Source organism: Giraffa tippelskirchi, chromosome 9, assembly GCF_054371585.1.
Source record: "Giraffa tippelskirchi isolate mGirTip1 chromosome 9, T2T-mGirTip1v1.2.pri, whole genome shotgun sequence".
NCBI lineage: Eukaryota > Metazoa > Chordata > Mammalia > Artiodactyla > Giraffidae > Giraffa > Giraffa tippelskirchi.
In genome coordinates, this window is record NC_137283.1 from 149,935,659 (window position 1) to 149,963,507 (window position 27,849).

General features: G+C 40.4%; 2 protein-coding genes and 1 pseudogene across 12 annotated transcripts in view; 1 reads left to right on the plus strand and 2 right to left on the minus strand.

Annotated features, from left to right (window-relative positions):
* LATS1 (large tumor suppressor kinase 1) overlaps positions 1-14,558 on the minus strand; it is a 49,434-nt gene extending 34,876 nt beyond the window's left edge. For 3 of the 4 annotated variants that reach the window (XR_014065367.1, XR_014065366.1, XM_081529934.1), the window contains exon 1: positions 5,996-6,227. The gene's annotated coding sequence lies outside the window, so the exon portion shown is untranslated. Of the gene's footprint in view, positions 1-5,995; positions 6,228-14,312 lie in introns of those variants that run through there. The other variant, XM_081529935.1, reaches the window with a different exon arrangement.
* NUP43 (nucleoporin 43) lies at positions 248-27,817 on the minus strand. 7 transcript variants are annotated; one of them, XM_081529952.1, is made up of 10 exons: positions 27,508-27,817; positions 26,363-26,425; positions 26,050-26,136; positions 25,620-25,742; positions 24,729-24,806; positions 23,553-23,733; positions 21,317-21,452; positions 20,089-20,240; positions 17,914-18,036; positions 13,254-14,561 (listed from the first exon to the last, which is right to left on the minus strand). In XM_081529952.1, exons 4-10 carry the CDS (start codon positions 25,629-25,631, stop codon positions 14,332-14,334), a joined length of 912 nt encoding a protein of 303 aa, XP_081386078.1. In that variant the 5' UTR covers positions 25,632-25,742; positions 26,050-26,136; positions 26,363-26,425; positions 27,508-27,817; the 3' UTR covers positions 13,254-14,331. The 7 variants fall into 7 exon arrangements, with proteins under 7 accessions (XP_081386073.1, XP_081386078.1, XP_081386077.1 ...); XM_081529951.1 differs by having other exon boundaries at positions 26,259-26,425; XM_081529947.1 differs by lacking the exons at positions 26,363-26,425; positions 27,508-27,817 and adding an exon at positions 248-395 and having other exon boundaries at positions 14,313-14,561; positions 26,050-26,178.
* On the plus strand, positions 2,659-13,059 carry LOC145521931 (uncharacterized; annotated as a pseudogene). The gene is made up of 5 exons (XR_014065760.1): positions 2,659-2,703; positions 5,651-6,423; positions 8,664-8,760; positions 8,962-9,379; positions 11,976-13,059. The product of XR_014065760.1 is annotated as an uncharacterized LOC145521931 (transcript).
* Positions 27,818-27,849: the final 32 nt, after the last annotated feature.

The following is a 27,849-nucleotide window of genomic DNA, read 5'->3' on the forward strand; positions in this document are numbered from 1 at the left end:
CTTTGGATGAGGTTCCTAACACATGTGAACTTTTGTATGGCTACTGACACATGGAACTGACTGGAACTAAACACATCAGAGGCTTTCTAACTTTGAGGAAACTGTTTTGTTAACCAAGCTCAAACTAAAAAAACTTCCAGCGCTTGGGCAACAAAACAAAACCCCTTGGGCTCTTAAATTCTTTGAGCAGTAACTTAGTCAAAAAAGATTTGACCCTTCCAAAGAGGAATATTTCCCCAAAGCTCACACTTCATAGGTGACAAAGGATGGAAAAGGAAACAGAACTCCTTGGTTCTTGGAGAACAATGGCCAACAGTAACAGAGAACAAAGGATGAGGCAGTTCCTCCCAGGTATCTCCTCTTCCTCCAGGGCTGGTTGCTTTCACAAGATCTGCCTGTGGAGGTTTTAAAATTATTTTATCAGAAACTGCTATTTCCCATTCTTCTTTTCTTTTTTAAAAAGATTTACTTATTTATTTATGGCTATGGTGGGTCTTCATTGCTGTACTCGAGCTTTCTCTAGCTGTGGCAAGCAGGGGCTACTCTCTAGCTGCGGTGCAAGGGCTTTTCACTGCAGTGGCTTCTCTTGTTGTGGAGCAAGGGCTCCAGGCACACAGCTTCAGTAGTTCCAATATGTGGGCTCTAGAGCTTGGGCTCAGTTGCCTCCCTGGCACGTGGGATCTTCCAGGACCAGGGATCGAAATGGTGTCCCTTGCACTGCAAGGCGGATTCTTAACCACTGGATCAACAGGGAAGTCCCTCATTCATTCTTCTTTTCTAACAGTAGTGCTTATTATGGGCCTCCTGTCCCTGTTCTACCATTGTGTACACGGAGAGTGAGGGATAACAGAGAGGATGACAGACAGTGAGAGTGAGGATAACTTCATAGATCTCTGGACCAAGAGGAGCTATATCTGGACCTGATGGAGAGATTACTGGACATACAGAACACAGGACCTGTGTGTGAATCTAACTACTGCTGCTTAGGGCCCAATTTGTTAGCAAGAGAGTAACACAGTACTATGAAAGGACAGAAAGTATAGTAGATACATGCTTTTCCGCATTTTAACATTTTTAAAATTGAGCATATCTTAAAATCAATATTAAAAGGAATTTGCCAGCTCCAAAGCAGAGAAGATCTAGAACAGCAGAGAACACACGTAACTTGACCACAGTAAAAGGTCAAATTTCCTTGTCACTTCAATTGCATTATTTTCGATGGCAGCACCACATGTGGTTGAATCTAGACCTTTGATTAATGCTCAAAATGTCTTCAAAAAGATTTCACCATGATGTAGCATTATGTATTCAGAAACTGTCATCCAATATGCAATGCAATTAAAGGCATAAACAGCTGTCAAATTTCAGTGAAATCACAGAATTTTCAAAGGAAAGAGTCTTTTATGAAGGACAAGCACTCAGACATGAAATATCTGTCAAAACCTTTTGAGTTACCTTCAGAAGTTGTTTAATTTCTAGTAATAACTCACTCAACTCAGAAAAAAAAAAACAAACTAAGAGTTCAAGCAAAAATGAAAGGAAGCCAAAACTTCAGTATTCTTCAATATGCCTCAAATTATATACTCAATCATTCAATCTTAAAGACAATAAAGAGGTTTTGATGATTATTAGCTGGGGTTATAAAAAGCAACACACCATCATGATGTTATATGAAGCCCAAAGTAAATGAGAAGAATTCTAGATTCTGAATGTGAATAAGGCTGAGGCTCAAAAAAATTGAAAGGCATACAATGAAGGGATAAAGGTATGCCACTGAAGGTTAGTTAAAAACCACGTTTATTTTCTTTGCCTTGAAAAACTGTAACTAAACAGCCTGCTTGTTTTAGACTTATTAACGGTATCAAGGAATGGAGGAAATAGACAATTCAACCTCATCTTTTAAAATAACTATATTGAATTACATCATGTAGATGTATCATAACTTATCTGTCCCCTACTGATGGTCCTTTAGGTTATTTCCAATTTTTTGCTATTATAATGTTTTAAACACTGATAACTTCAACTGTATTGGTAATATTCCAGTTCTGAGGATGGGTGGTGAGTTCATGGGTATTCATTATATTATGCTTCATAGCTTACATGTATACACATGTTCTTTGTACATAAAAAAGTTAATAAAAATTGTGGCAATAAAAATTCTTGTGTTGGGACCTCCACTGCAAGAGGGCACGGGTTAGATCCCTGGTCAAAGAAGTAAGATTCCACATGCCATGTGGTGGTATAGCCAAAAATAAATAAATAAATAATGAAGTGCATAATTCAATCATTTTAAGTAAATTTACAGAATTGTAACCATCTAAACAATCCATTAAAAAAAAAAACAACTTTGTGTGCCAATTATTGAGCATTTCCCTTTAAGATAAATTCCTAGAAGTGGAATGAATTGCTGGGTCAAAGAGAATGAGTATTTAAAACTCTGATACTTATTATTTAGGTTGCCTTCAAGAAAGCTGTACTAACTCACAAGCCCTCCAACAATGTATAGTTGACACTGGCATTAACAACTGTGAAACCGATATGTGAAAACTCAATAAGTAGAGAAAAATTTTAAAACAACTCTTCAACACTAAACAGCTTACCTCTTTAACCCATATCACACTGGTGCCAGATGAGTCTTCCTAATATATAGTTCTGACCATGTTACCTCACTACTCCAGAGCCCTCAATGATTCCTTTAGCTTGGTAATTAAAGCCAGAGATCTGGGTATAGAGCAGGGTACAAATCCCAGTTCTACTAGTAACTAGCTTTGTGATCTTCAAATGTGGGCAACAGATCTATTTAAATAGGGTTATTTTAAGAATCAAATAAGTTTAATACATGTCAAATGTTTAGAATAAGTGCCTGACTCAATAAATGTTATTATCTTCTTACTCTCTTCACCATCTTACCCACCCAGATTCTCCCAGATGTAACAGACACTCTAATCAAACCAAATTACTTGCTCTCAGCTACTGTACCTTGTGCTTTTCTACTTTCATGTTCTTACTCTTCCTGTTCACTCTTCTTGGGAAAACCTCTGACATATTTCTTCTTGTAGAAATGATACCCAGCCAGGGTACCATTCAAATGCTTCCTTCATGAAGTTTTTATTGAAATGTTAGTTGTTATCCTATCCGAACACACTTTGCACAGTCAAATAAAACTTATTTTTCCTCCTAAATCACAAGAGCATAAGATGTCTTGGGGAAATATATATATATATACATATATATATATATACACATATATATACACATTCTTCAGATGAGAAGATCGATCCAGAGAGGTAAAGTAGCCTGCCTAAGATCATATAGCCAGCTGGAGGTCATGCTAGAAATGGACTCACCACAACCCGAACCAGTCCAGGGCTCTTCTTATCATACCTACATCTTGAGTCTTCATAAGGGATTATGATTCACATTCTCTGAAGGAATTCTTCAATTGGTTAGACTGGACAGACAAAACCTCCATTTCTTAGAAAGTTCAGACCTTGATCAAACGTGCAAGGACCTACTGTGTAGCCCACGGAACTCTGCTTAATGTTAGGTGGCAGCCTGGATGGGAGGGGAGTTTGGGGGAGAATGGATACGTGTATATGAATGGCTGAGTCCCGTCACTATTCACCTGAAACTATCACAACATTGGTAACTGGCTATACCCCAATACAAAATTAGAGGGTTTTTTTTTTTTAAATAAGTTGTGGATCATAACTGTTCCTACTATCCCATTATTCAACACTTGGAAGTCCAGCTTGCTTAGAGAGTTTTCTGATGTACACAAAGAACAAAATGAGCTCCTTCCATACCCTTCCCCTACATCTTTCCCCCTGAGATTCAAAGCTTAATATGAGTTCCATTTTCCAGGGATAAAAGGACTGCATTAACAATGATGTGTCCTAGCTTTCTTCCTTTTACAATAAATTATCATATTTATTAAAAAAAAAAGTACAAATGTAAGTCTCAAAAAATATCACTGATATCTTGTCCAACTTAGAAGAAGAATAGATCCCATTACAGCAGATTTCAAAGTGTTACCTTAGGTGGAATTAGGTTTATAAAAAGATGGCCTATCTCCATACTTTGACTAAATCAGTTACAAGAACAGCAACAGTAATATGTACCATCTTAGCAGCACAGCCTTAGCTGCTCATACAGCAATATTCAAGAAACTCTGCATATTGATGATGTTTTCTCCAGCTCACTTTTTAAGAATTAACTTATCAGAAGTGAAAACAATCACTATATTTTATCTTCATGGTGAAAAAGGACTGCCATTTATAACTGATAAAACTGTTGACCAACGACTAAATTACTTTTGCAGTCAACAAAAATCCCCCGCTAATCTAAATATAATATCTAGAAGGAAAACTAAATCATCAGAGTGGAAACTGTTGCAATCCTACAATTATGCAGAGTAACAAGGAGAAGCATTAAAAACAAAAACAAAGAGACTTCCCTGGTGGTACAGTGGATAAGAATCCACCTGCCAAAGCAGGGCACACAGGTTCGATCCCTGGTCCACGAAGATTCCAAATGCTGCAGAGCAACTAAGCCTGAGCGCCACAACTACTGAAGCCCATGCTCTAGAATCTCCACAAGTGAAGACACCACAATGAGAAGCCTGCACACCGCAACTAGAGAGTAGCCCCTCACTCTCCACAACTAGAGAAAGCCTGCGTGCACAACCAGAAATATAAACAAACAAAAATGAAAGAAAAAAAAAAACCCCGAAGAACCTACAGAAGGAAATCTATATATCATATCAAAAATATGTAGCAGAAGCATTTATTATTTGCTTTTGAAGAGTGTCAAGTCATATTCAATAAATATTCAAGCACTGAAAAACTGCCTTCCCTGGCATGTACCATGATCTAGTTTCTTGCAGTAGCAGCTGATCAGGGGAACACAATGCTACTTCTTTTACTGTTAAATCAGTCAAATTCCTCCACTGCCTTAGTGAATCAACAAGCTCATTTTACCTGTCTGTCAACTTATTAAATCACAAATGTAGACACCTTAGCAGAGAACATTCATTCCAATGATAAGTGTCCTATCTCTTCTTCCACCTAGAGTTAATTTGATAAAAAAATTCTTAATCTCCCATATATAATCCATAAAGGCCTGACAACCTTCTGATTCAAAGCCATTTCCCAAACTGGAGTGAAACAATATTATTTGCGTGTGAGATTATACTTATTTCTCACCAGATTTATGAATAACTTCTACCCGAGGATATATTTTGAGTAATACGAACATACCGGTCAACAGGCATTAAATTTTGCTTCCTTACAAAGTACTTTCAACTGAAGAAAACTTTTAATTGGAGAGAATGAGGTGAAATCAAGTCACCTGAGAGTCATTCTTTGTGATACAAATTCTTTTTGAAGTTATAATTAACAGTGTCTCCTTCATTTCCTTTCCTTCCTTTTCTGTGTTTATATACACACTCCTATTCCGTAATGATCCCTCCAGCTCTCCTACCCCTCCAGTACCTTATTTACAGAGGACTGTAAACAGAAATTCGCAGAATTTGTTCAAGGTATATAGCATCTGGTTCCTCTGGGATGAAAGAACCGTGGCTCTTTTGCCGCATATTTCCTTCAGAACCACCTTTCGATTTTCCCTCCTTCCTAAATACCGCTGACCCGAGCGCGCTGGGGATAAGGGTGGAGGAGCGAGGGAAGACAGTCCGCGCAAGGCCTCCAGCGGCACAGGTCCCTCCCAGCCTAACCTGAACCACCAAGGCCGCAAAGCCCGGGGCTCTTCCTGCAGCCCCGGGCGCGGCCAAGCCTCGCTTCCCCAGGGCAGGGCTCCTCTGAGGTCCGTGCAACCAGCCAAATTGGGCCCGCACCGGGCCGCCAAGGCCCGCCGGTCCACAGCAGCCCCTGGACCCCCGCCAGCGGGGATGGGCGTGGGCCCCCACGGCCACTGCCCCGCCAACTCCGGCTCTGGAGGAGAGAGAGCGCCCCACCCGCTAAGCCAGCCTCGGACCTACCTGCAGGGGGACAGCGGGGCTCCTGGACAGCGGCCACGGGCCCTAGGGCGGGCGCCGAGGCGGCCGGAGCCCGTCCTGGGGACCCCAAGTATCCCCGAGGGGGCAGGGCGGGCAGAGGCGCCGGGGGGCTGCCGCGGGCCAGCGCGGCCCGTCGCGGAGGTCGCGGGGACCTGGCTCTCCCCTTAGCACCAGGCCACCGCCGCCGCCGCCATTTTGCCTTTCACTCGGTGTCGCTGCCGCTGCACTCCCTTGCAGGTTTCCCGGATGTGGGCATTTCCCGGCGTCGCTTGCGCGGGGGCCGAGGACTGGGGGCTTCTGCCCGCCTGGCGGCGGGGAGCGAGCGCGCCGCTTGCGGCCTCCCTCCCTGTGCCGTCGCCCGCTAGTCTGCGTGTCCGCCAGCTGCGTCGCCCCCGCCTCGCGCTGCCCAGGTGACTCGCCCAGTCTGGTGGCGTCAGGCTCCCTCCTCCCAAGCCCACTCAAGTATTTCAGTGTCTCTCTCTTTTTTTTTAATTTGAGCTCTTTCTGTGACCGAATAGAGAATAAAAGATGCGTATCTGAAGGAATTTATTTCTCAGAAGGAAACAGCAGTGAGTTGCCCTCTGAAACCTAGCTGTGGACGTTCAGGATTCGGGATTTCTAGAGACTTTGAAATAACTAGATTTTTGCTTAGCACTTTCCCCGAGTAAATCCGTGAGTTTAAGAATTTGGTGAATCAGACGGATTAATATATTCTCGAACCAGGACAAACTAGAGAATTTAGAGATTTTAATCGGCCAACCGAATCTGTACGAGAGGAAGTCATTATTGCCGTAATTGGGATAATGATGACTGCGAGAAGAGGCTTTATTTCTTGTTAGATTGAATTAAAAGTTTCGGATAGGATCATTGAGTTTATGATGTTTAAAGGTCCTTTCCACTCATTGTACAGAGCCTCTTTGCCAATTCTGCCTCTAGAAAATATATACAGTTAATATTTTCAAATACCTCATCCTTTTTTAACTAGAGGAGACTAACTGTATTTGTTTTTAAGACTTCTTTTTTCCTGATGTTGAATTCGTTGTTGGCTACTGTATGGAGAAGTTCAAATGTGAAACCCTCTGTTAAAACATTATATTCCAGGAGTTCAGTTCAGTTCAGTCGCTCAGTCGTGTCCGACTCTTTGCGACCCCGTGAACCACTGCACGCCAGGCCTCCCTGTCCATCACGAACTCCTGGAGTCCACCCAAACCCATGTCCATCGAGTCGGTGATGCCATCCAACCATCTCATCCTCTGTCGTCCCCTTCTCCTCCTGCCCCCAATCCTTCCCAGCATTAGGGTCTTTTCCAATGAGTCAGCTCTTCGCATGAGGTGGCCAAAGTATTGGAGTTTCAGCCTCAACATCAGTCCTTCCAATGAACACCCAGGACTGATCTCCTTTAGGATGGACTAGTTGGATCTCCTTGCAGTCCAAGGGACTCTCAAGAGTCTTCTCCAACACCACAGTTCAAAAGCATCAATTCTTCGGCGCTCAGCTTTCTTCACTGTCCAACTCTCACATCCATACATGACCCCTGGAAAAACCATAGCCTTGACTGGACTGACCTTTGTTGGCAAAGTAATGTCTCTGCTTTTAAATATGCTATCTAGGCTAGGTTGGTCATAACCTTCCTTCCAAGGAGTAAGCGTCTTTTAATTTCATGGCTGCAATCACCATCAGCAGTGATTTTGGAGTCCAAAAAAATAAAGTCTGACACTGTTTCCACTGTTTCCCCATCTATTTCCCATGAAGTGATGGGACCAGATGCCATGATCTTAGTTTTCTGAACGTTGAGCTTTAAGCCAACTTTTTCACTCTCCTCTTTCACTTTCATCAAGAGGCTCTTTAGTTCTTCTTCACTTTCTGCCATGAGGGTGGTGTCATCCGCATATCTGAGGTTATTGATATTTCTCCTGGCAATCTTGATTCCAGCTTGTGTTTCTTCCAGCCCAGCGTTTCTCATGATGTACCCTGCATATAAGTTAAATAAGCAGGGTGACAATATACAGACTTGACCTACTCCTTTTCCTATTGGGAACCAGTCTGTTGTTCTATGTCCAGTTCTAACTGTTGCTTCCTGACCTGCATACAGGTTTCTCAAGAGACATTCCAGGAGAGGTTGGTTGAAAATCTATATTCCACAATCACAGAGTCTGTAGAAGATATGACCCAAAGTGGCCCTAGGTCTTAACTGTCTTCAACTGGAGAACTAAGTAACCTGCAGGGTATCTTTCAGCCTCAACATTCTATGATTTCTGTGAATCTAATATGTTCACGGACCTGCTTGCCCTTTCTAGAAGGATTATGTATCTGAAAGAGCAGACTGCCCCCTGAACCTAGTCACCAACCCTCAGAAATTAAGCTCTTCATCTCTCTAAACCTAAAGGTGGATATCTCCAAAAACTACTGTTTTGGGGAAAACTCCAGGATAATTCAAGGAGCTCAGGAAATTTCTCTGTATATTAAGAGGTTTACTCCCGTGAAGCAGAGGGAGAAAAGAGCAGGGAAACGAGACTGCTCAGGAAGAGAAGAACCAACCAACAAGATGAAAAGTGGCAGAGACTGGGAGGGGGTGGAAGCGAAAGACAAGGGAAATACCTACTAGGAGTCCTGGATGTCTAAGAATGACAATACATCCCATTGTTTGAAGGTCTTTGTGTCTCTGTGATGGAAAATCTTCGTTCCAGCTTCAGCCTATTCAGTTCTTCAGTGCTTCATGGAAGAAGGTTATTTTGCTTTTGTTGTTGGTAAGTGTAGTTGATTTACAATATTGTGCTAGTTTCAGGTGTACAGCAGTGATTCAGTTCTACATGTGTATATTTTTCAGATTATTTTCCATTATAGGTTATTATAAGATATTGAATGTAATTCCATGTGCTATACAACAAATCCTTGCTGCTTATCTATTTTATGTAGAGTAAGTTGTCTCATTTTGTTTCTATCAACAGATGTAAGGGGCCAGATGTCATGCTTGGGTGATTGTAGGAACAGAGGCAGCACACGTGGAAGAAGTCTGCAGAGCACTGTGGTCCTGAAAACACAGGCCTTCCCAGTTCATAATATCTTAGGGGAAGGTTCTAAACTGTGCAGAGAAGGCAATGGCACCCCACTCCAGTACTCTTGCCTGGAAAATCCCATGGACGGAGGAGCCTGGTAGGCTACAGTCCATGGGGTCACTAGGAGTCGGACACGACTGAGCGACTTCACTTTCACTTTTCCCTTTCATGCACTGGAGAAGGAAATAAGAACCCACTCCAGTATTCTTGCCTGGAGAGTCCCAGGGACGGCAGAGCCTGGTGGGCCGCCGTCTATGGGGTCGCACAGAGTAGGACACGACTGGAGTGACTTAGCAGCAGCAGCTAAACTGTAAGTAGCCATATTCTCCACTTAGGAGTGGAGAATTGTGTTCCACCTTCTTGAGAGCAGAGAACCTACATAAATTATTTGGAATTCTGAGCAGATTTGTCTAATTTTTTTCAAACATTATCAATGTGGACTCATGGATATTTCTTTAATAGTTTGGGAGTTTTTAAAATTGATCAAATTTTTCCAGCTTTGGCTGTTAAGAGCTCTTCCAATTAGCTTCTGTGTCCTCGTGACATATTCCCATCATTGTGGGCTTAAAAAAACAACAACAACAAACTTTCTCACTTTCTGGCACTGCAAAATGGTCTAAACTACCTGGTTTATTTCTTGCCCTCCAAGGAGTCTTGGTTCCTTTTATTGGGAGAATGTTGTTAGAAACCAAATCTGGGTTCAAGTTGTGCTCATTGCTACTGAGGTATCCTTGCTTGTAGGATTTCTAGCTAAGAAATTTTGATTCCATACTATGCAGAAGTAAGGTCTGTGTTTTGATTTGTTGCAGCTAGTATTTTACAGTCTGGTATCAATTACAGTTTAGCTTATTTCCATGGCCTGTACAAAAATTGTTTTGAAAATTGATGCATATCTGATGGCTATGCTGGGCTGTCAGCCGTTCTTCCCCCAAAGTCCAGTCATGCCAGTTTGTTTATAATTAAAATTTTTTACCTGATAAGCTAGATTTTAGTCTCTTCTCCCTAATTTTCTCCTCACCCCCACCTCCTTTGTGGCTTTCTCTTCTAATATAGTGAAATGTCAAAAATGTTTTGATGCTAAGATGACTGCAGTCGAGTGTGTGTGCATGCTCAGTTACTCAGTTGGCTGACTCTTTTAGACTCTATGGACTGTAGCCCACCAGGCTCCTCTGTCCATGGGATTTTTCCAGGCAAGAATACTGGAGTGGGTTGCCATTTCCTCCTCCAGGGGATCTTCCCAACCCAGGGATCGAACCTGAGTCTCCTGTGTCTCCTGCATTGGCGGGTGGATTCTTTACCACTGAGACTGTAGTCTGTTGGTTATTTTATTCTTTATTGCCACTTAACATTAATTGTGGTTCAGAATGATACCAATGAAATGGTTTAACAGTTGCATAGCATAGTTTGGCTCTACCCAGATTTCATTATCTGTAAACCATGAGCTCATCTGCTGCTTCAGATCATCTAACTAGTCTGAGCTAGCTATCTTGATACCATAAGGTTAAATGAAGGCTTGATATAAACTATACACTAGTGAACTTAGTATGCTTCTTAGACAAGATTCTAGAATGTATTATTAAATGGATGATGTTTCCACAATACCGTGATATAGAAGTGTTATTCTCAAGGGACAAGGAATTTTTCTATTATGCCAAAATTTGGATAGGATGATGGTTATAGCACAGGTGTTTTTCTCACAATAGCCTTGTGAACAAGATAAATGAATGGGGCCGAATGTCAAAAATCAGGCTGGTTTACAAATACTTCAACAACTGTAGCCAAATACTAATGACTCGTGTCTCACTGATACTTGGGAAGACTCTAGGAGTGTGCCTAAGCATTAGAGTCCATTTAACCCAAGGGGATGAAGGTGCAGCAAGCATGCTGGGCAATTCTAAAATGATCAGCTTCTACAGAAAGGACTAAAAGGTGATCATTAGCTCTTTCCTAAAGTGAAATAGCATTTGTCTTCTTAACCAGGAAGGATGTACCCATTGCAAGAATCAAAATCATTGGTGTTAACTTTAGAATAGGGAAGTATGGTTTAGGGAGTATCAGGTGTGAAAAATTAAAGGTGTAAGTTAAATTAGCAGTCTACTCGAACAAGTATCAAAATAGTTAGAAAAGGCTGAGACAGCCACTACAAGGGGATATTGTACCCAGAACCAAGATAGATTTCTGTCATACTCTTAGCAAGGCAGAGACCACTGGGAAAGTATTCATTTTGGAAGTCACACTTTAATGGTGGTGTTTGGCAAATGAGGCATTTTTTTAAAAAGGGAAAACATAATTGTGAGTTAATTTAGTTCAGACTGATTCAGGGCTTACTATTATCAGACACTGTGTTAAACAACTCAGAGATGGGCCCTGTTCTTGGGCTTATGGTCTAGTAGAGGGAGACAGGCTGCTCAGCAGATGGCAGCAAGCACAGTACAAGCTCTGCACAATGGGTTTTTGTTGCAGAGTACAATTTAGCCCAGATTGTTAAGAGGCCGGCGAAGGGTTTCTGGAGAAAATGACACCTAAAAGGAGTTCAGAAAGGTAGGCAAGATTTAGCCAAAAAGGGCAAAAAAGGTGGGGCAGGGAACCCAGCCCACAAGAAACCATTGGAGAGATTTTAAAAGTTACCCCAAAGCAGCTACAATATGTAGTTTTGAATAACTGAATATATGATGAAAGGAATTAAATTTGCTTTCTGTGGCTCCCAAGTAAAGAAGACAAATGGAGGCAAATTTCAGTTCAGTATGTGAAAATTCATTTATTTAGTGGAACCTTACAGTAAAGCACCCCACACAATGGAAATTCCATAAATTGGTGGTTGGTTTTGTCTCATAGTGAACCTACTATGTAGTTGGTTCACATGATCATTTCATTAACCTACAATAATGATTCTACCTTTTTTATAGGATTGTTTAGGACCCCACTCACACATTAAAACCTCGCCATATGCTGTACCACTTACAGCTGTCCAAACGAGGAGGCTACAATGGGAAATGGGAGACTTTATCATCGTGTTTTTTCAAGTAGAGGCTGGATGAAAATTTTTTGTTGGGAATCTGGGGATGTGATGATTACATTTAGGTTGGAGATGCCCTCAAAGATATCGTTCACCTTGAAGATTCTAGAGCCCTCAAAAGAAACTATTTGATAGTTTTCATGAATGAAAGCAGAGAGAATGAACAAATTTATAAATTAGGGTTTTATTTATACTACATAAAGCTTATGTTTCTTATTACATCTGGCAGAACTCATCAACTGATAGAAAATGTAGCAGTATTCAAATGTACTTTCTTTTACTTATGGTTATAAATAGCCTTAAATCAAATCAAAGCTTCAAACTTCAAATTTGTTTCCAGTCCAAGCTAGTATGCTAAGCCTATATGTCTGGTTCCCTCCCTCTACCGATTATTTACTATAACAATCAAGAGAAATTATTTACATTACTGCTGGAAATTGAGAAGGGTGCTAACAGCATTCATGAAACCTTCAACTTTTCAGCAGCAGGTAATATGATTAAAGCAGAGGCACAAAGCATTTGTCATTCACTGTACATGGAAAATGTGCCACTTGGGAGCCAGGGTCACCTGGGAATGAGGATCAACTCTGGGTCCATTCAAAGCAAGGATGCTAACCTGCCAAGTGGAATGGGAGGATGCCTCTACTAAGTGAAGAGAAGAACACTGCAGCTTAGGCTGCAGCAAGGTATTCGTATAAAGGGAAATATAAAGTCAAAAGGACAATTCTTAGCTATATTTTTATTACTGAATCCATGTATTTACTGAGAGAGAATGTGCATTCACAAATATGTATATTTCATTTTTTATGAAAAATTATTTACATTAATGGATAGAAAGTGGTATGAAAAGAACTGTGTCTGTTTGAGATTATCGGTACTTTTTCTTTTGACTGCTTTTTCTGTAATGAATGGCTTTTGTAATAACAAAGTTTTAAAAATTAGCCCCAGCAATAAAACTAGAAACTGACTAAAAATTCCTATCAGCAACATTTTTTTCCTTCTTTGATTCTTTGGAATTCAAAAAGTTACTAAATATCTTCAGTCAAATATTTTTTGAGCCAAATATATATATATATATATATATATATATATATATATACACAGAACAACAGATGCACATATATATTCTATTTTAAAGTGTAAACAAAAAAACTCCAAACCCCCAAAATCCTGAGGATAAGTCAACATACAAAAATTGAAAATATTTATTGGGCAGAAAGACAAAAACTCATAGTTATCTGTTGTTGGAATTGTAAAGTAAGTAAACATACACTTCCTGTGTAATACGGATTGATCTTTCATTAAGGTCTTTACAATTTAATGATGCATTTACTCTTAACAAACTTTGGAAAGACAGTATTATAAAACTGTCTCAAAAATACTGTATGTTAGGTCATCATTAACATTAGAGATAAGGATGGCAAAACTCTTTACTCCTACTACATCATCATACTAGTCTCATACATGTTACCTCTCAAATTTTAGTTTGGAAGCTGGCTCACTTACCAATGTCAAATCCTATTTTATTGCACAATGTCCAATTCAGCAATTTTCAACTATGGTGTAAAAAACTAAGTAAAAGTAAAAATCCTTAGGTAAAATGTATTTTGTCTTTTTTCATTTCAAGAGAAACAAAGCTGGGTCTAAGGAGGTCACAGAGTTCTATTCAAACCCATTCTAATAAAGGAACCCATCAAAACATTTTCACCTTAAAAAAAATTTGAACACTAACAAAAACTGTAATTTTGCCTCTACTCAATTCTTACTGAAGAAAGTTTACTGGTATGAAGGAAATAAAATGTTGAAGGACTGAGAAATACTTGCAGTAAAGAGAATAAATACTAGTATTGAAAAATGTCACCAGGGAGGGACATAGCATATCCCACATACTGCTGATAAAAAAGGAAAGGAACCTGTTGGTGGTTTGACATTATTAAGCCCTACAACATCAAAAATGGAGCGTTGGTTCCATGAGCTGTCTAGAATGGTGCCAAAGGCAGTGCATTTATCAGAACAAGGATCCCTCTGATGTTCCGCCACGTTTCAATTCTTTTGCCTTGGGTCATCAATCAGACTCCAGCAACTGTTAGAGCAATATTCAACTAACAAACTGGGCATCAACATTAACAATAGTTTACGGATGTTCCCCTTGCAAATTTCACATTTTCCAATAACAAAAATTTGCACAGAAGTTGGCATTTGAAAGGCTGTTAAGTGTATGTTTTACCTGAAATCTTTTAGTATCTTCATGAAAAAAGCTGTCTAGTAACATAAATTGCTTCTGCATCCGTTCCACAAACAAGACAAGGACCTAAAACATCCAGACTGTTCACAGACAAAGTCCTATTAGGAAGCAAGCTTGTGATTTCAATACGATCTTTGGCAGGGTCAGTGCTGAGCCAGGAGCTTATAAGAGATTGGTGAACATTAGCTTGGTTACTAATGCTGTGAGACAAAAAAGTACTATTTCTTCCTCCTGAGAAAAAAAAGAAAAGGGGAAAACATTGTTCAAGACCAATTTTATACTAGTAAATATTTGAAATTCTAATATTTAAAAAACGTAATGATATAAACTTGTTTTAACTCTCAAGAATAACAGGCTGATGATTCCATTATAACACATCACCATTTTTGACCAAAAGCTTCTAAGTCAGTGATATTAAACACTCAAATTTTCATGGGATAACATGGCTTTCAAACTTGAACTCTTCAGCAAAGCACAAGATTGATTTTGACCCCATCTTCCTGTTTATACTTTAATGGAAAGTCTCAGAAATGTAGCAAAATGGCTAGAGGACAAGTAGAATAGATGTAGATAATATGTAGAAACCTGAATGGTTAGATAATCAAAAAATGAAGTGATCATGAGAAAATTTCTGGATGTATTTCTAAGTATTTCTAAAAATATATTTATTTATATATTTCTAAAAATATAACCAACTTGCTGTAGATCTCCTTTTATTCTTGCCTTTATTTTAGGTAAATGTTCTTAAAAGTAGAATTTTAGAACACTACCAAATTATAAACTTTTATCTCTGACAGTGCTCTGCATTTAACATAGAATTAATTATTTCAGTTTTAGCCTTTATTTGAAATTTTCTTTCTACTTTTTGCCAGATCAAAGAAAGACAGATTTCATTTACTCTCAATAAATGGCTGACACCTCCTATATGCCAGGCTCTGTGCTAAGTGCTGGGAATACAAGGCAAAGTCTCTCATACCTTGAAGTTTAAAAATTAATGGGTTTAAATCTTGCTGATTCTTAAAGCCCAGCTCAACTTCCTTTTCTGAGAAGTCTTGTCAGGATGACTCTAGTTCATGCTTCTCTTTTCCTTCCTGGAACCCTCAGCACTTGTAGGCATCCCTAATAATTTACTATTTGCAACACTTTTTTTTTTTTTTGCAACACTTCTTATATCATGATTTAACTTTCTGTGGCCCCTTCTCCTAAATTAAAACTAAATTAAGTATTCCTTAAGAGCAGGTTGTATACATTATTTTACTTTTTCACAGTGTCTAATACTGTTCCTTGCAATACCAGACACAGGATACAGTAAATGACTATTTCCAGTCTAACCAGCATTCTTCAAACTATAAAATAAAAAACCAAGTACTTAGCTACTCCTGAGTCTTTATTAGAAACTAATAAAACTTAGTTTCTCCATACATGAAGTTACCAGCACAGGCATGCTCCATGCTCTGCAGATTCCATACTTTTCCAGAATTTTTCTGGAGTTTTGGACTCTTCCTTCTTAGTTTCTGTTTACCTTTTACTGCTCCAATTATATTACTCTTGAATACTGTAAAAATGAACATTAGAACCACTGTGCTAAGTCTCTCTCCTGGTCCCCCTGCTTCCACTTTTCCATCCCTCTCCCCACAGTCGCCAAAGTGATTGTTTGGAAACGTAAGACAGATCACACCACTTCCCTGCTCAAAATTCTCCAGTGGCTTTCGGTCACGTCAGAATGAAATCTCAAGTCCTGCTCCCAGTCTGCAGAGTCCTGCTCCTCAGCTCCTTCTCACCATCTACTCCCCCTCCTGCCTGCTGAACTGCAGCCACACTGGCTCTTTTCTGTTCTCAGTCTCAGGCCTTTGGAATTTGGTGTTTCCTCTACCTGGAATGCTTGCCTGTGACTGGTACTTTCATCTCTTCAGGTCTCTGCTCACATGTTCTCTCCTCCGCCAAGCGGGTCCTCCCCTATTAATTTTTTTTTATCATCCTACTCTTCACTCTTCTGCATGGTCATCAGAGTATTTGATCCAGTTCTTTTCCATTTTGCTCTGACTCCTTTGCTACTTTGCTGTGCTCTACTATGTACTCTAGGAATGAATTTCTTTTTCCAGGCTCCCTTGCCATCTGCCTTCCAGGCGAACCCTGCACATGGGAGGTAACTTGTGGGTGACAAAGGCAGAGAGGCTGTGGGAGTGGGAAAAAGCTCCAGGTTTCTGACAACAACACAGTGATTCCAGCCCCAGCTGAGGTGGCACCTTTTCTGCTGATCCAGAACGAACTCTCACAGCACTTCTAACAGGACAGCAGAGGTTATTAACAACTGTTCATTTCTGGGCATTCCTCCTTTTTTGCTATTTGCTCTTCGTTCTTCTGGCCCAACACACATGAAAACAATTCCTTCTAAATCCAGGGTAGTTTTGGCTTTTCTGATTGGACTTTTACTGAAACATCATCTACTGACTTACTGTCTACTGGAATATTGCTCTATGTGCCTCGAGGCTTTTCTGCTCACTGTCATGGGCTCTAGCACCTAGACGAGTACTTAGCACATGGCATTTGATAAACATTTGCTGAGTGAATGAACAAAGTTTGCAGTTACAGGCAAGCTCAAAAACAGGAAGCTTAGAAAATACCAAAAATGAAAATAAAAGTACTTCTTGATTTTAAGTGTATAGTTTCTGGCTGACCTTTACTTGGGTTAAGTCGCTCCAGTCGTGTCCAACTCTTTGCAACCCTATGGACAGTAGCCCACCAGGCTCCTCTGTCCATGGGATTCTCTAGGCAGGAATACTGGAGTGGGCTGCCATGCCCTCCTCCAGGGGATCTTCCCAACCCAGGGATTGAACCCATGCCTCTAGGTCTCCTGCACTGACAGGCAGATTCTTTACAACTAGCGACACCTGGGAAGCCCAACCTTTACTTAACCTCTGTCTTTAGTCAGGAGACAGAGCCTTTTATTCTGAGAAACCAGTACCTTAATACATAAAAGATCAACTTTTGTCTTGTCATACACCTTTGACAATGTAATATAGAAGAGTGATCAGTGCCTATTCTGTGGCATGAAGGCCCACAACAATGTACTTACAATGTTAGCTAGCTAAGCTAATAGCATTTCTAGTTGTCAGCAGTATAGTGGTCAGTAGCTGATAGATTTCATGCTCTGTGATACTAAAATTTACACTGAGGCCAGAGAATGGAAACCTTCTGTCACTCCTTAATGTTAAACATATGCTGCTGCTGCTGCTGCTAAGTCGCTTCAGTCGTGTCCGACTCTGTGCGACCCCATAGACGGCAGCCCACCAGGCTCCGCTGTCCCTGGGATTCTCCAGGCAAGAATACTGGAGTGGGTTGCCAGTTCCTTCTCCAGTGCATGAAAGGGAAAAGTGAAAGTGAAGTCACTCAGTCGTGTCTGACTCTTAGCGACCCCATGGACTGTAGCCTACCAGGCTCCTCCGTCCATGGGATTTTCCAGGCAAGAGTACTGGAGTGGGGTGCCATTGCCTTCTCCGGTTAAACATATGAGAATTTCTCATTTGGTATATTAAAATATAATCTCAAGTTGCCCACAAGAATCTTCATTAAAACATTTTACCTTGGTGAAAGAGTGATGACTTCTCAGGTCCATCGGTGGAGGCATCCCAGTGCCAGAGAGATCCATCTTCAGAACAAGTGAACAGATGATCTGGGTTGGATGGGTGAAAGTGAACTTCCCACACTATGAGATAAGAACCAAGGTTAGTTAAACCAACATCAAAACCCTGCCTGTAGGCATATTGTCCATTAACCTCCATCACACAGCTTCAAACTCCAAGCTGGTGATAAAAATCAAAGGCTTCAGTGTCAAACAGAAGGCATAATATAATGCTCCAAATGGCTGAAACATGTAGATAGGATAAAGACGTCAAGTAAATCTACTCGTGTATCCAGCCAGCAAACGAATGAAAATAAATGCTAGTCATCTGACCTACTGCTTTTTTATATGGAAAAGTATTGAGTTGGCTAAAAAGTGTGTTTGGGTTTTTCCATATCAATTTATGGCAAAACTTGAACAAAGTTTTGGCTAACCCAATATGACAATGGGATAATTTCGAAAAGATTTTTTGAAAATTGTTAAGTTCTTTTATTTTCAATTCCTATGTCATTAATATTTGAAGATTTTATTATTGGAAAGGGAGAGAGGGAAGACCATAAAAGCAGTATACAAATGAAGTTCTAAGAGGCAGAGTCCAATTTTGGCTCATGCCAAGACTCTGCTTTGTATCACAGAAATAGCAACTAGCTCTCAGCAAGCCAAAACCTGGAAAGGCTTCAAGAATCTGGATCCAGTTTCAGATGAAGGACTTTTAAGAAGCCAACTTGGGACTGGGGGCTCCTCAAGCTCTAAACTTTAAGGGAACTTTGTGTGCCAACAGACACCTGGGAACCAAGGACTGGCCAGGACTCCTTAGGAAGGTATCTGCAGCATGAAGGTAAAAAAAAAAGTAGCCTGTGAGCAAGGGTTCTGTGATTCTGGGTTAGGCAGGCTTAGAGAGGCAGCACAGAAAGCGCCCAGAGTGTAGTATAAAAAGTGTAAGGCACATGTTTGCAAGCTGGCATTTTCATTCTGACAGTTACCACAATTAAACATGCTGCAGAACAAAAAGATGACCTTCCTCCAGAAAAGAATGTGTTCTGGGTGAGTCCCTGTGTAAAGTACATTCATGCTGTTTCACTAGAACAAAGTAAAACAGAAGAGCCTAATAGAGCCATTGCAGACTGCCCAAATCTAGATACTTATGTATTTATATACTTTCCAATTAGAAAACAAACCTCTAACCAAGAGTCAAGATGAATCGAAATACACTACAAGCCACTAGTGTGTTCTGCTTAACAATACAGGCTGGCATTTAAAAATGGGCTGGTGAGAAGAGATTTGAAAGTTTATAATTCTAACTACCACCAGGTTAGCAACAACAGAATCTGAGGCATACCCTATTCATTCCCCCCTCTCCCCGTCCCCCCGCCCCACGTAGCCATACCTAGAAGAGGGAAACAGTTTCTATTTGCTTCTTATATATAATCTTAAAAACTATTTATCTTCCCCAAGTATTAATAATGTGAAACTTTAGCTTCAAAGTTACAATACTGGTATAATGTTTGCTCTTCTACACTTTTATTCACCATTAATACCAACTTTTCCTAAGACAGAATTTAAAACTATAATCCACCCTGACCTATGGTGATAAAATGAAACATTTCTGTTCAGCCAAAACATCTCCACTAAAATCAAAAGACAAACAAAAAAAGGCAAGAGCCTATATCTTTTGTTATTGCTAAAAGAAAAAAAAAGGTATAATAATAAATTGAAGAACACACAGACTGGCAAATATTAAAAATAACAACCTGCATTTTGCATGGGAAAAGTGCATTCTGACATACTGGGTATGACAATATAAACTGGTTATTTTTACGTAGAACAATTTGTCAACATGAATCACAGCTTTAAAACTATGCCAACTGTTTGACTCATCAATTCTATTTCTAAAAATTATCCTAAAACATAAGCACATAAAGATAAATACATATGAATAATCACTACAGTTTTATGTATAATAAGCGTTAAAGAATGTAAATGTCAAATAAAAAAGGAGTTAATTATTATAAATCTATATAATTCAGTCACAAGTTCTGCTGTAGAATGATCCATATGTATCATTTATGGAAATCTGCTAACACTACATTGTATAGCTCACCCACTAAAAACTTAATGTATCTTCACAACACTTACTTTCAGCTTCATGAGCCTTCAGTAGAGACACAGGCATTGTACCTTGTCTAACATCCCAAATACTCAACATTCCATCCTGGCCGCCAGTAGCTACAACGTGCTGCTGGTTGGGATGTCGATCAACACAGTGGAGTGGCACTCGGTCACCAGTCCTTCAATGGGAAATACAATGACTTCAAACAGTGGTAAAATAACCCATGAAACAAGTAAGTAACTAAATGATACTTTTGTGGCTGGTGCTACTGGCTAAACTTAAATCATGTCAAAAACCTGATTACATTAAATATGAAAGTGAAAGTGAAGTCGCTCAGCTGTGTCCGACTCTTTGCGACCCCACGGACTGTAGCCACAGGCTCCTCCGTCCATGGGATTTTCCAGGCAAGACCTCTCATTAAATATACCTCTAAATACTAGAATTCTGAGGGGGAATTAAAAGCTAAAGTTATTCATTCTCTCTTCAATTTGGACACACATGGAACAATAAAATTTGATGGTAAGATATGCAAAACATTTCCATTTCTTAGCTTTTAAAAAACATTATATATCAACTAAACAGCATACTCCTTACTTCTACTCTGTCTTATTTAATGCTTAGTTTACATATGTATTTTTCAGTTTGACACATACTATTATCTAGTGAAGAGAAGGCTGCACACATAGAAAGGGGATTTCTGCTTAGAAAAAGTATCTTGGACCATATTTTTCTCCCAATCACATCTAGAGTGCATTATTTCACTATTAATAGGACCAACTGATGAGCAAAAATAAGTTCCCCATTAAATAATATACACTTCAAAGAGAAAATATAAACTTCTGAATCAATACTACAAATATGTATTAAATGCAGCAAGGTATTATCAAACCCATCAAATTATACAGTTGACCTCAAACAACATGGGTCCACTTACATATAAGTATTTTTCAATAGTAAATACACATTGCTACATGACCCAAGGTTGGCTGGATCTGGGAAGGTGGAACCTTCGGTACAGAGGTCTCCTGCTATATGGAGCGCCAACTATAAAGTATACATGGATTTTCCAGTGTATAGAGGGTCAGTGACTCTAACCCTTGTATTGTTCAAGGGTCAACTGTATTTTCTTTATCAAAGTTAATCAGAAATTACTCTTAATATGCAATTAAAATACAATATGGTTTATAAAGTCAGTTGCTACAAATAATCAAACAAATTTGCTTTATACTACTGAAATTACAAATCAAAACTTACAGTGATAATATCTGAGTGGGCTCATTTCCTTGTTGTCTAAAATCCCATATTTTTAACTGTCCAATTGAATTTACTGTAAGAATCTCAGGAGTTCGAAGGAAGGTTACAGCATGGAGTGTACTGCTATCTGCATTGTCTGTAAATTAAGAAAACCGCAGTGTATGTTAACAGGCCACCACTTTTCCATAAATACCGTAAACAGTGTTCCCTCTGTTAACTGAAAAATTACAAGTGAAATTTTAAATAAGTCACAACTTTATTTCTATGGAAAAATATAGGAACATATGTTAAAATGTACTCTCTTTTGATAGAAAAATTATATTACTCACAGGACATCTGAACTGTTTTCAAAATAGAGGACTAAGTTTTCAACATATTTCCCTATTTCCACCTAAGAGTACTACCCTCCATTTCTGAGACAGCTGTCCAAGTTCCTTTATAATCCAGTTTTATCTCCCACCACTGCTTCACCCCAGACAACCTAGACAGTATATTAAAAAGCAGAGACATTATTTGCCGACAAAGGTCCGTCTAGTCAAAGCTACGGTTTTTCTACTAGTCATGTATGGATGTGAGATTTGGACTATAAAGAAAGCTGAGTGCTGAAGAATTGATGTTTTTGAACTGTGGTGTTGGAGAAGACTCTTTCGAGTCCCTTGGACGGCAAGGAGATCAAACCAGTCCATCCTAAAGCAAATCAGTCCTGAATATTCATTGGAAGGACTGATGCTGAAGCTGAAGCTCCAATACTTTGGCCACCCGATGTGAAGAACTGACTCATTGGAAAAGACCCTGATGCTGGGAAAGACTGAAGGCAGCAGGAGAAGAAGGGGATGACAGAGGATGAGATGGTTGGATGGCATCACTGACTCGATGGACATGAGCTTGAGCAAGCTCCCGGAGTTGGTGATGGACAGGGAAGCTTGGTATGCTGCAGTCCATGGGGTCACAAAGAGCAACTGAACTGAACTGCTTCACCCAGAACCTCCATTTGTTGGGCCAAACACCACAGCTTCCTACAGAGCTCATTCTGACCCTGGATGATTCTGCTGACTCATCTCAAATCGATTCATCTTTATCCTTATCAGCTCTCTCTTCTGCCATGAAGTTCTTCCTGTTTGCCTTAATGGTCATCTGTTTTTCCTAGTGTGTCTAAGCTTATATATCTTTATTTAGTATATACTTAAAGACTTTTGTTTTGTGACCCTCCTCCAAACTGTCACCAGGCCAGCAGTCTTTCAAAGCTAAACAAATGGTGTTCCTCAGAACTAAAAATAACAACAATACAAAAAACTGATTCATGGGCTCAATCCATAGAAGTTCTAATTCAGGAGGTCTAGGGTGATGGGCTGTTAAAAATCTCAGGCAAGTCTGTACAAAATATGGTTGACAACTACTACATGAGTCAGACATGACTTAGCAGCTAAACCACTACCACTGCACTAAATAATCCTTCTAAAACATGATGTGGGTACATTACCCCTTTGCTCAAAAACTTCCAATGGCTCCTTAGCTGCCTACCTAAAAAATTGTATTAGATTCTTCACAACCTGACTGCAATTTACCTTTCTTGTTTCATCTCTCAATTCTCCTATACAAATATCTAAAGTCAGGTGAAACTACACTTTCTATCATTCTCTGAACAGCCTTACCTGCCTCTATGCTATTCCCTTTATCTGGTGTGCCACTTCTTAGTATTATCTATGGTCTAGAATCTAGATTGGAGAAGGCAATGGCACCCCACTCCAGTACTCTTGCCTGGAAAATCCTATGGACAGAGGAGCCTGGTAGGCTGCAGTCCATGGCGTCGCTAAGAGTCCGACACAACTGAGCGACTTCACTTTCACTTTTCACTTTCATGCATTGGAGAAGGAAATGGCAACCCACGTCAGTGTTCTTGCCTGGAGGATCCCAGGGACGACGGAGCCTGGTGGGCTGCCGTCTATGGGGTCGCAGAGTCGGACATGACTGAAGCGACTTAGCAACAGCAGCAGCAGAATCTAGATTAAATGAATTGCCCTGCCCCTCAATTCTTTATCCGATAATTCCTTCCAATTCTCCTCCCCACAAATTTCTCTTTCTTCTAGTCAGTCCTTCATACAGACCTTATCAACATACTCTCTTGATAAAGGGATCCTGCATTGTATATTTCTAAATCCCTCAAACATTAAACCCCTGGCACATGGGAGGTGCTCAATTACTATGAGACAGGCCAAAGAAAGATGATTTTTCTTACCTATAGTTCTTACAGCTTCCTTGTGATCAGCTCTGAAGAGATTTATCCGACCATCTTCTCCAACTGTGACAATTTCTGGGTTGTTGCACACAACACCTGTGCATGGTGCATTGCTACACGAAGGACTGCCTGGACCGGTGTGGTAGTGAGCTGCTGTCCACTGCTGGGTGACTGACAGAGTCTAGGTGTCCAAAATGAGGCTATGATTAATTAAAACAAAGCTCCAAAAAATTAGCACTTTCCCCAACTAAACTATTATTTTAAAACTGTGTCTCATACCTTTCCAGAAAAATAGTACTCTTTTCCCTTTGTATTTCCAAGTATTAAGGTCTAGGAAATACTCCCATTAAAGCTCTGTATTCACCAGATTAGATTCAAAAGTAACCGTGTTTAATAATATCCCAAACTTATCTCAAACTAAAGAAACGGTTTTTAAGTATCAGGTAATTATGTGTTCAAAGGCAACTTTAAATTCTTAAGGGAACTGACCTACATTGAAGAGATAAATCTCTGCAGGGCTTTCCAAATGACTCTATTAAGAATAACATTTAACTAGATCTGGGTCTTATACTTATTAGGTATGCCTATTAGTAAGATGACCTTTATTAATATCCAAATCTAAATAAGCATTCTCTTCCAGCAACTTAAAACTGTTACTTCAAGTGGGGCTATTTTAAAGCATTGCCCTTACCACTGTGCTCTGAAGGTCAGCACTCTTAGCCTTTGACATACAAGAAAGGCATTGAAAAAGTGTCAAGCCTTCATATAGTGTGTCTTTCCTTCTAATTAAAACCTAGGTTCTGACCATAGAAGCGAAGCAGCTGTTCCTGCTCCCTCTCATGATGCCTGAGCTAGAAAAGTGTTCTTTCTTTCTTCAAAAAAACCAGAGGAGGATCTTAAAAGAGAGTTACAGATAAATTACTTGCCAGAATACCATACTGTTACATTGAACCTAAGAAAACTGAAGAGTTACCCAATTTCAATGAAAGTTCACACAGAAGTGGTTCTAAGAATTAATCTACTAAAAGATGGGTAATACAATGACATTTCCCCCTCCTTTTTATAGTTTTTGAGACTATAAAACTTTATTATTTGTCATTATTAAGTATAGCCTTCTTTAAGCCTTCCTAAAAATAATTAAAATGCAAACTGAGTTTTTAAACAAATGTTCTTTACCCGGTTGTTTGGATGGTCGAGGAAAATTGTCACACATCCTGTTGATGAAGCAGCTACAATTCTTTCCTGGTCAAAAAACTAAACAGAAAATTCCTGCATGTTATAAATTCATAAATATCAGCAGGGAGGAAGCCCATTTGTCTAACTCAATTAGCAGTGTAACAATTTTAAAATGCAAAGAGTCTACAAACACTAAGCAAATAAAATATGGAAGTCAAAACTGCTATACAAATGAAAGTATTTTCATGAAGAATAAACAATTTTTTCCTCCCTAAACCTGTTCATCTACAATTGATTTACTTTTGTACAACTACAACTACCATAAAGGTTTAGGAGAGTATAATTCCCAGGGTCAGGCAGCTTTCCACAGAAAACAATGCAGAGACTCTGAAGTCTTACAGATCAGAATTTGAAAACTTAATTCCATTCCCACCACTTATTACCAGCTTTGAAACCTTGGCCAAGTTAAGTTGTCCAATCCTTGGTAAACTTGTAAAACGAGAAATCAAAAAGCAAAAACATGTAAAGTGCCTTGTACAGTATTTGTCACATATTCCATGTTCAAAAGATCTTAGTCTCAGTTTTCTTATAAGAGAGAACAATACTTGATTCACCAGCATTCCATGAGAATGAAATTAACTTATGTAAACACAGCTTGGCACATAGTAGATGGTCAATTAAACAAACAAGCTACGATTAACTTCATATCCCCTTCCCCAGTGCTGATTCTGCCATAACCAGCTATATGACGCTGGCAAATCATAACCTACAGAGAATTCAAGTTCTTGTAAACCCGGGGTAAGACTAGACAAACTTTAAGGTCCTTTACATCTCCAATGTATTACTCTCAATTTTTCAAAAGTTAGCTTTTGGATATTACAACAGACGTACTTGTAAATCCATTACATCACCATGATGTTTGATACTGCACAATAATTGATGGTCTCCTTCAAATCCTCCATCAGAATCCAAGTTTCCAAAATCTCCAATAGACCACAGTGAAACATAATTTTCCTGAAAAGCATAAAGTTTCATTTTGAGATGAAATATACGTCAAACTTCCCGAAATTGAAATGTGCACTGCCTTCAATCAACCCTGCTTTAAAAGCATCCCTGGCAAACGGCATAATAATCTTTAAAAACACAAGAAACGAGGCCACTGATGGCTCTCAGATATAAAGCGACCGAGCGTGAGACGTGCATTCGGGAGACAGAGAACCGCGGGAGGAGCTAGAAAACAGGAGTTCGCGCGCTGGCGGCCGGGGGCGCGATTCCTGGAAGGAAGGAGAAGGCAGGGACTCCCGGCCGGGCGCAGGGGTACCTCATTGTCCCAAGAGCCCGTGGCAAAAGTCTCCGCTGTCTGCAAGCTCCCTGGAGGTAATGGTCGCCAACGGGTTTTGCTGATTTTCTGTGACACAAACTTAGCATAAATTTCCTCCATGATGAGAGCAACCCAGGCAGGAACAGCACGAAGTACAGCGCGCGCCACTCAGTCCCGCCCCTTCTCGCTGAGCCCTGATTGGACTGGACCTTATGAGGGACGGTGGCTGCAGAGAGCCAATTCTGCTCAGTCGGCAGTGCGGAAACAAACAACCCGGACCGAAACGCGAATAAGATGCGACGCCCTTCCTCACCCAGGCGGCTCTGAACCAAGGCAAAAGAATGCCCGTCCTTGTGCTGTAGGACCAGCTTCTAATCTGCAAGATCGGTATAGGAACATCGAGCCAATACATTGGCGCAAAAAAAATTTGCAATGTAAAGACAAATTTAAGAGCAAAAACAAAAGCAATGCAAGAGAAACGACCTAGTAGCCACACCTAAGCAGGCTTGCATTTCACCGCGCACAGAAAAGATTCAAAATCCTTAAATTCTCTTGGAAGTAAGTCCATTAACGCACCAATGTATTAAACCTCTCCCTCCCTGTCCCCCCCAAGCAAGTTCTTTTCTTCAATGCTAACACACACTGTCAGAAACTGCAGTTGTTATTCTGAAGACCCCCAGTTCCAATTTTGAGTCCCAAACTGACTAATTTATTCCCAATATTGAAGTAAAGAATGCTGCTTCGGTTATTATCGCAGCATCCCACGAAATAGTTAATATATAAGTATATTTCGGATTGGAAATATATATATACTTCCATAGACACCACATTTGCCAAGGTCTGGTTAGAACTAAAATTTGAATATTGTTGCTGACGCACTAGCATCGATGTCTTTACATAGCTTTGTTTCCTTCCTTAAAAGTTTATTGGGACTAAATGATGACTGGATCCTTCCAGTCTCAGTTCTGATTAGGAGTCAGCAAGTTGGATTCTACTTGGCAATGTTCCTTGTCAGTCTCTCACTCAGGGTCTTGCATAGCTGATAGCAAAGCCGGGGGGCAGTCTAATGGTGCAATTTGTGAGGCTTAAATAGCTAAAAACGCACACTTGTGTTGGGAGAAAAACATAGTCGCCATACGCTACTGTAGTATTTTTAAGCAAGTGCATTTTCCTAAGGAGCAAAGCATTCCCGGTGCTCCACCCTCCAACCCGTGTCTCAGTATTCTTCCACTCTCTGAATTTGTGCTTTAGAGCTGAGAACAAATCAGGTTCCCCAAGTCTCTGCTAACCAGACACTAAATGTACTTGTTAGCTAGAGCCTGGAGTACTCGGGTTAGAGAGGACGTTTGCCCTCCGGTTAAGATATTCAGGCTCCACTATAGGGAGCTCTGACTCTAACGGACCTAAATATATTAGTCATTCACTGGGTTGGGTGAAGGCAGGACGGAGGAAGCCCACCGTTTAACAATCTGGACAGCTATAGGAGCAGACCCGCCACTCGCAACAGCGGCGACGGCAGAGCCACCGGCAGCCTCGGAACCAGACCCGCCTTGCCACCCCGCCACCGCTCTCGGTGACCAGAGCCGCAGCGAGGCACGCGGCCGACCGCGCCGGGGCCCACCCCGCCTGACCGCAGGGCAAACCCAAGCAAGGAGGCGCTGCGCAGCCCGGGGCTTCAGAAAGGCCACGCGGTGGCGGCGGTGGCGCTGACTCATCAAGGCCAAGCCGCCAGTATCGGGCAGCCGCAGCGGCCCCTCGCGCGGACTGCGGGGCGTGAGGCCACCCCCGCCTCCGGCCCCA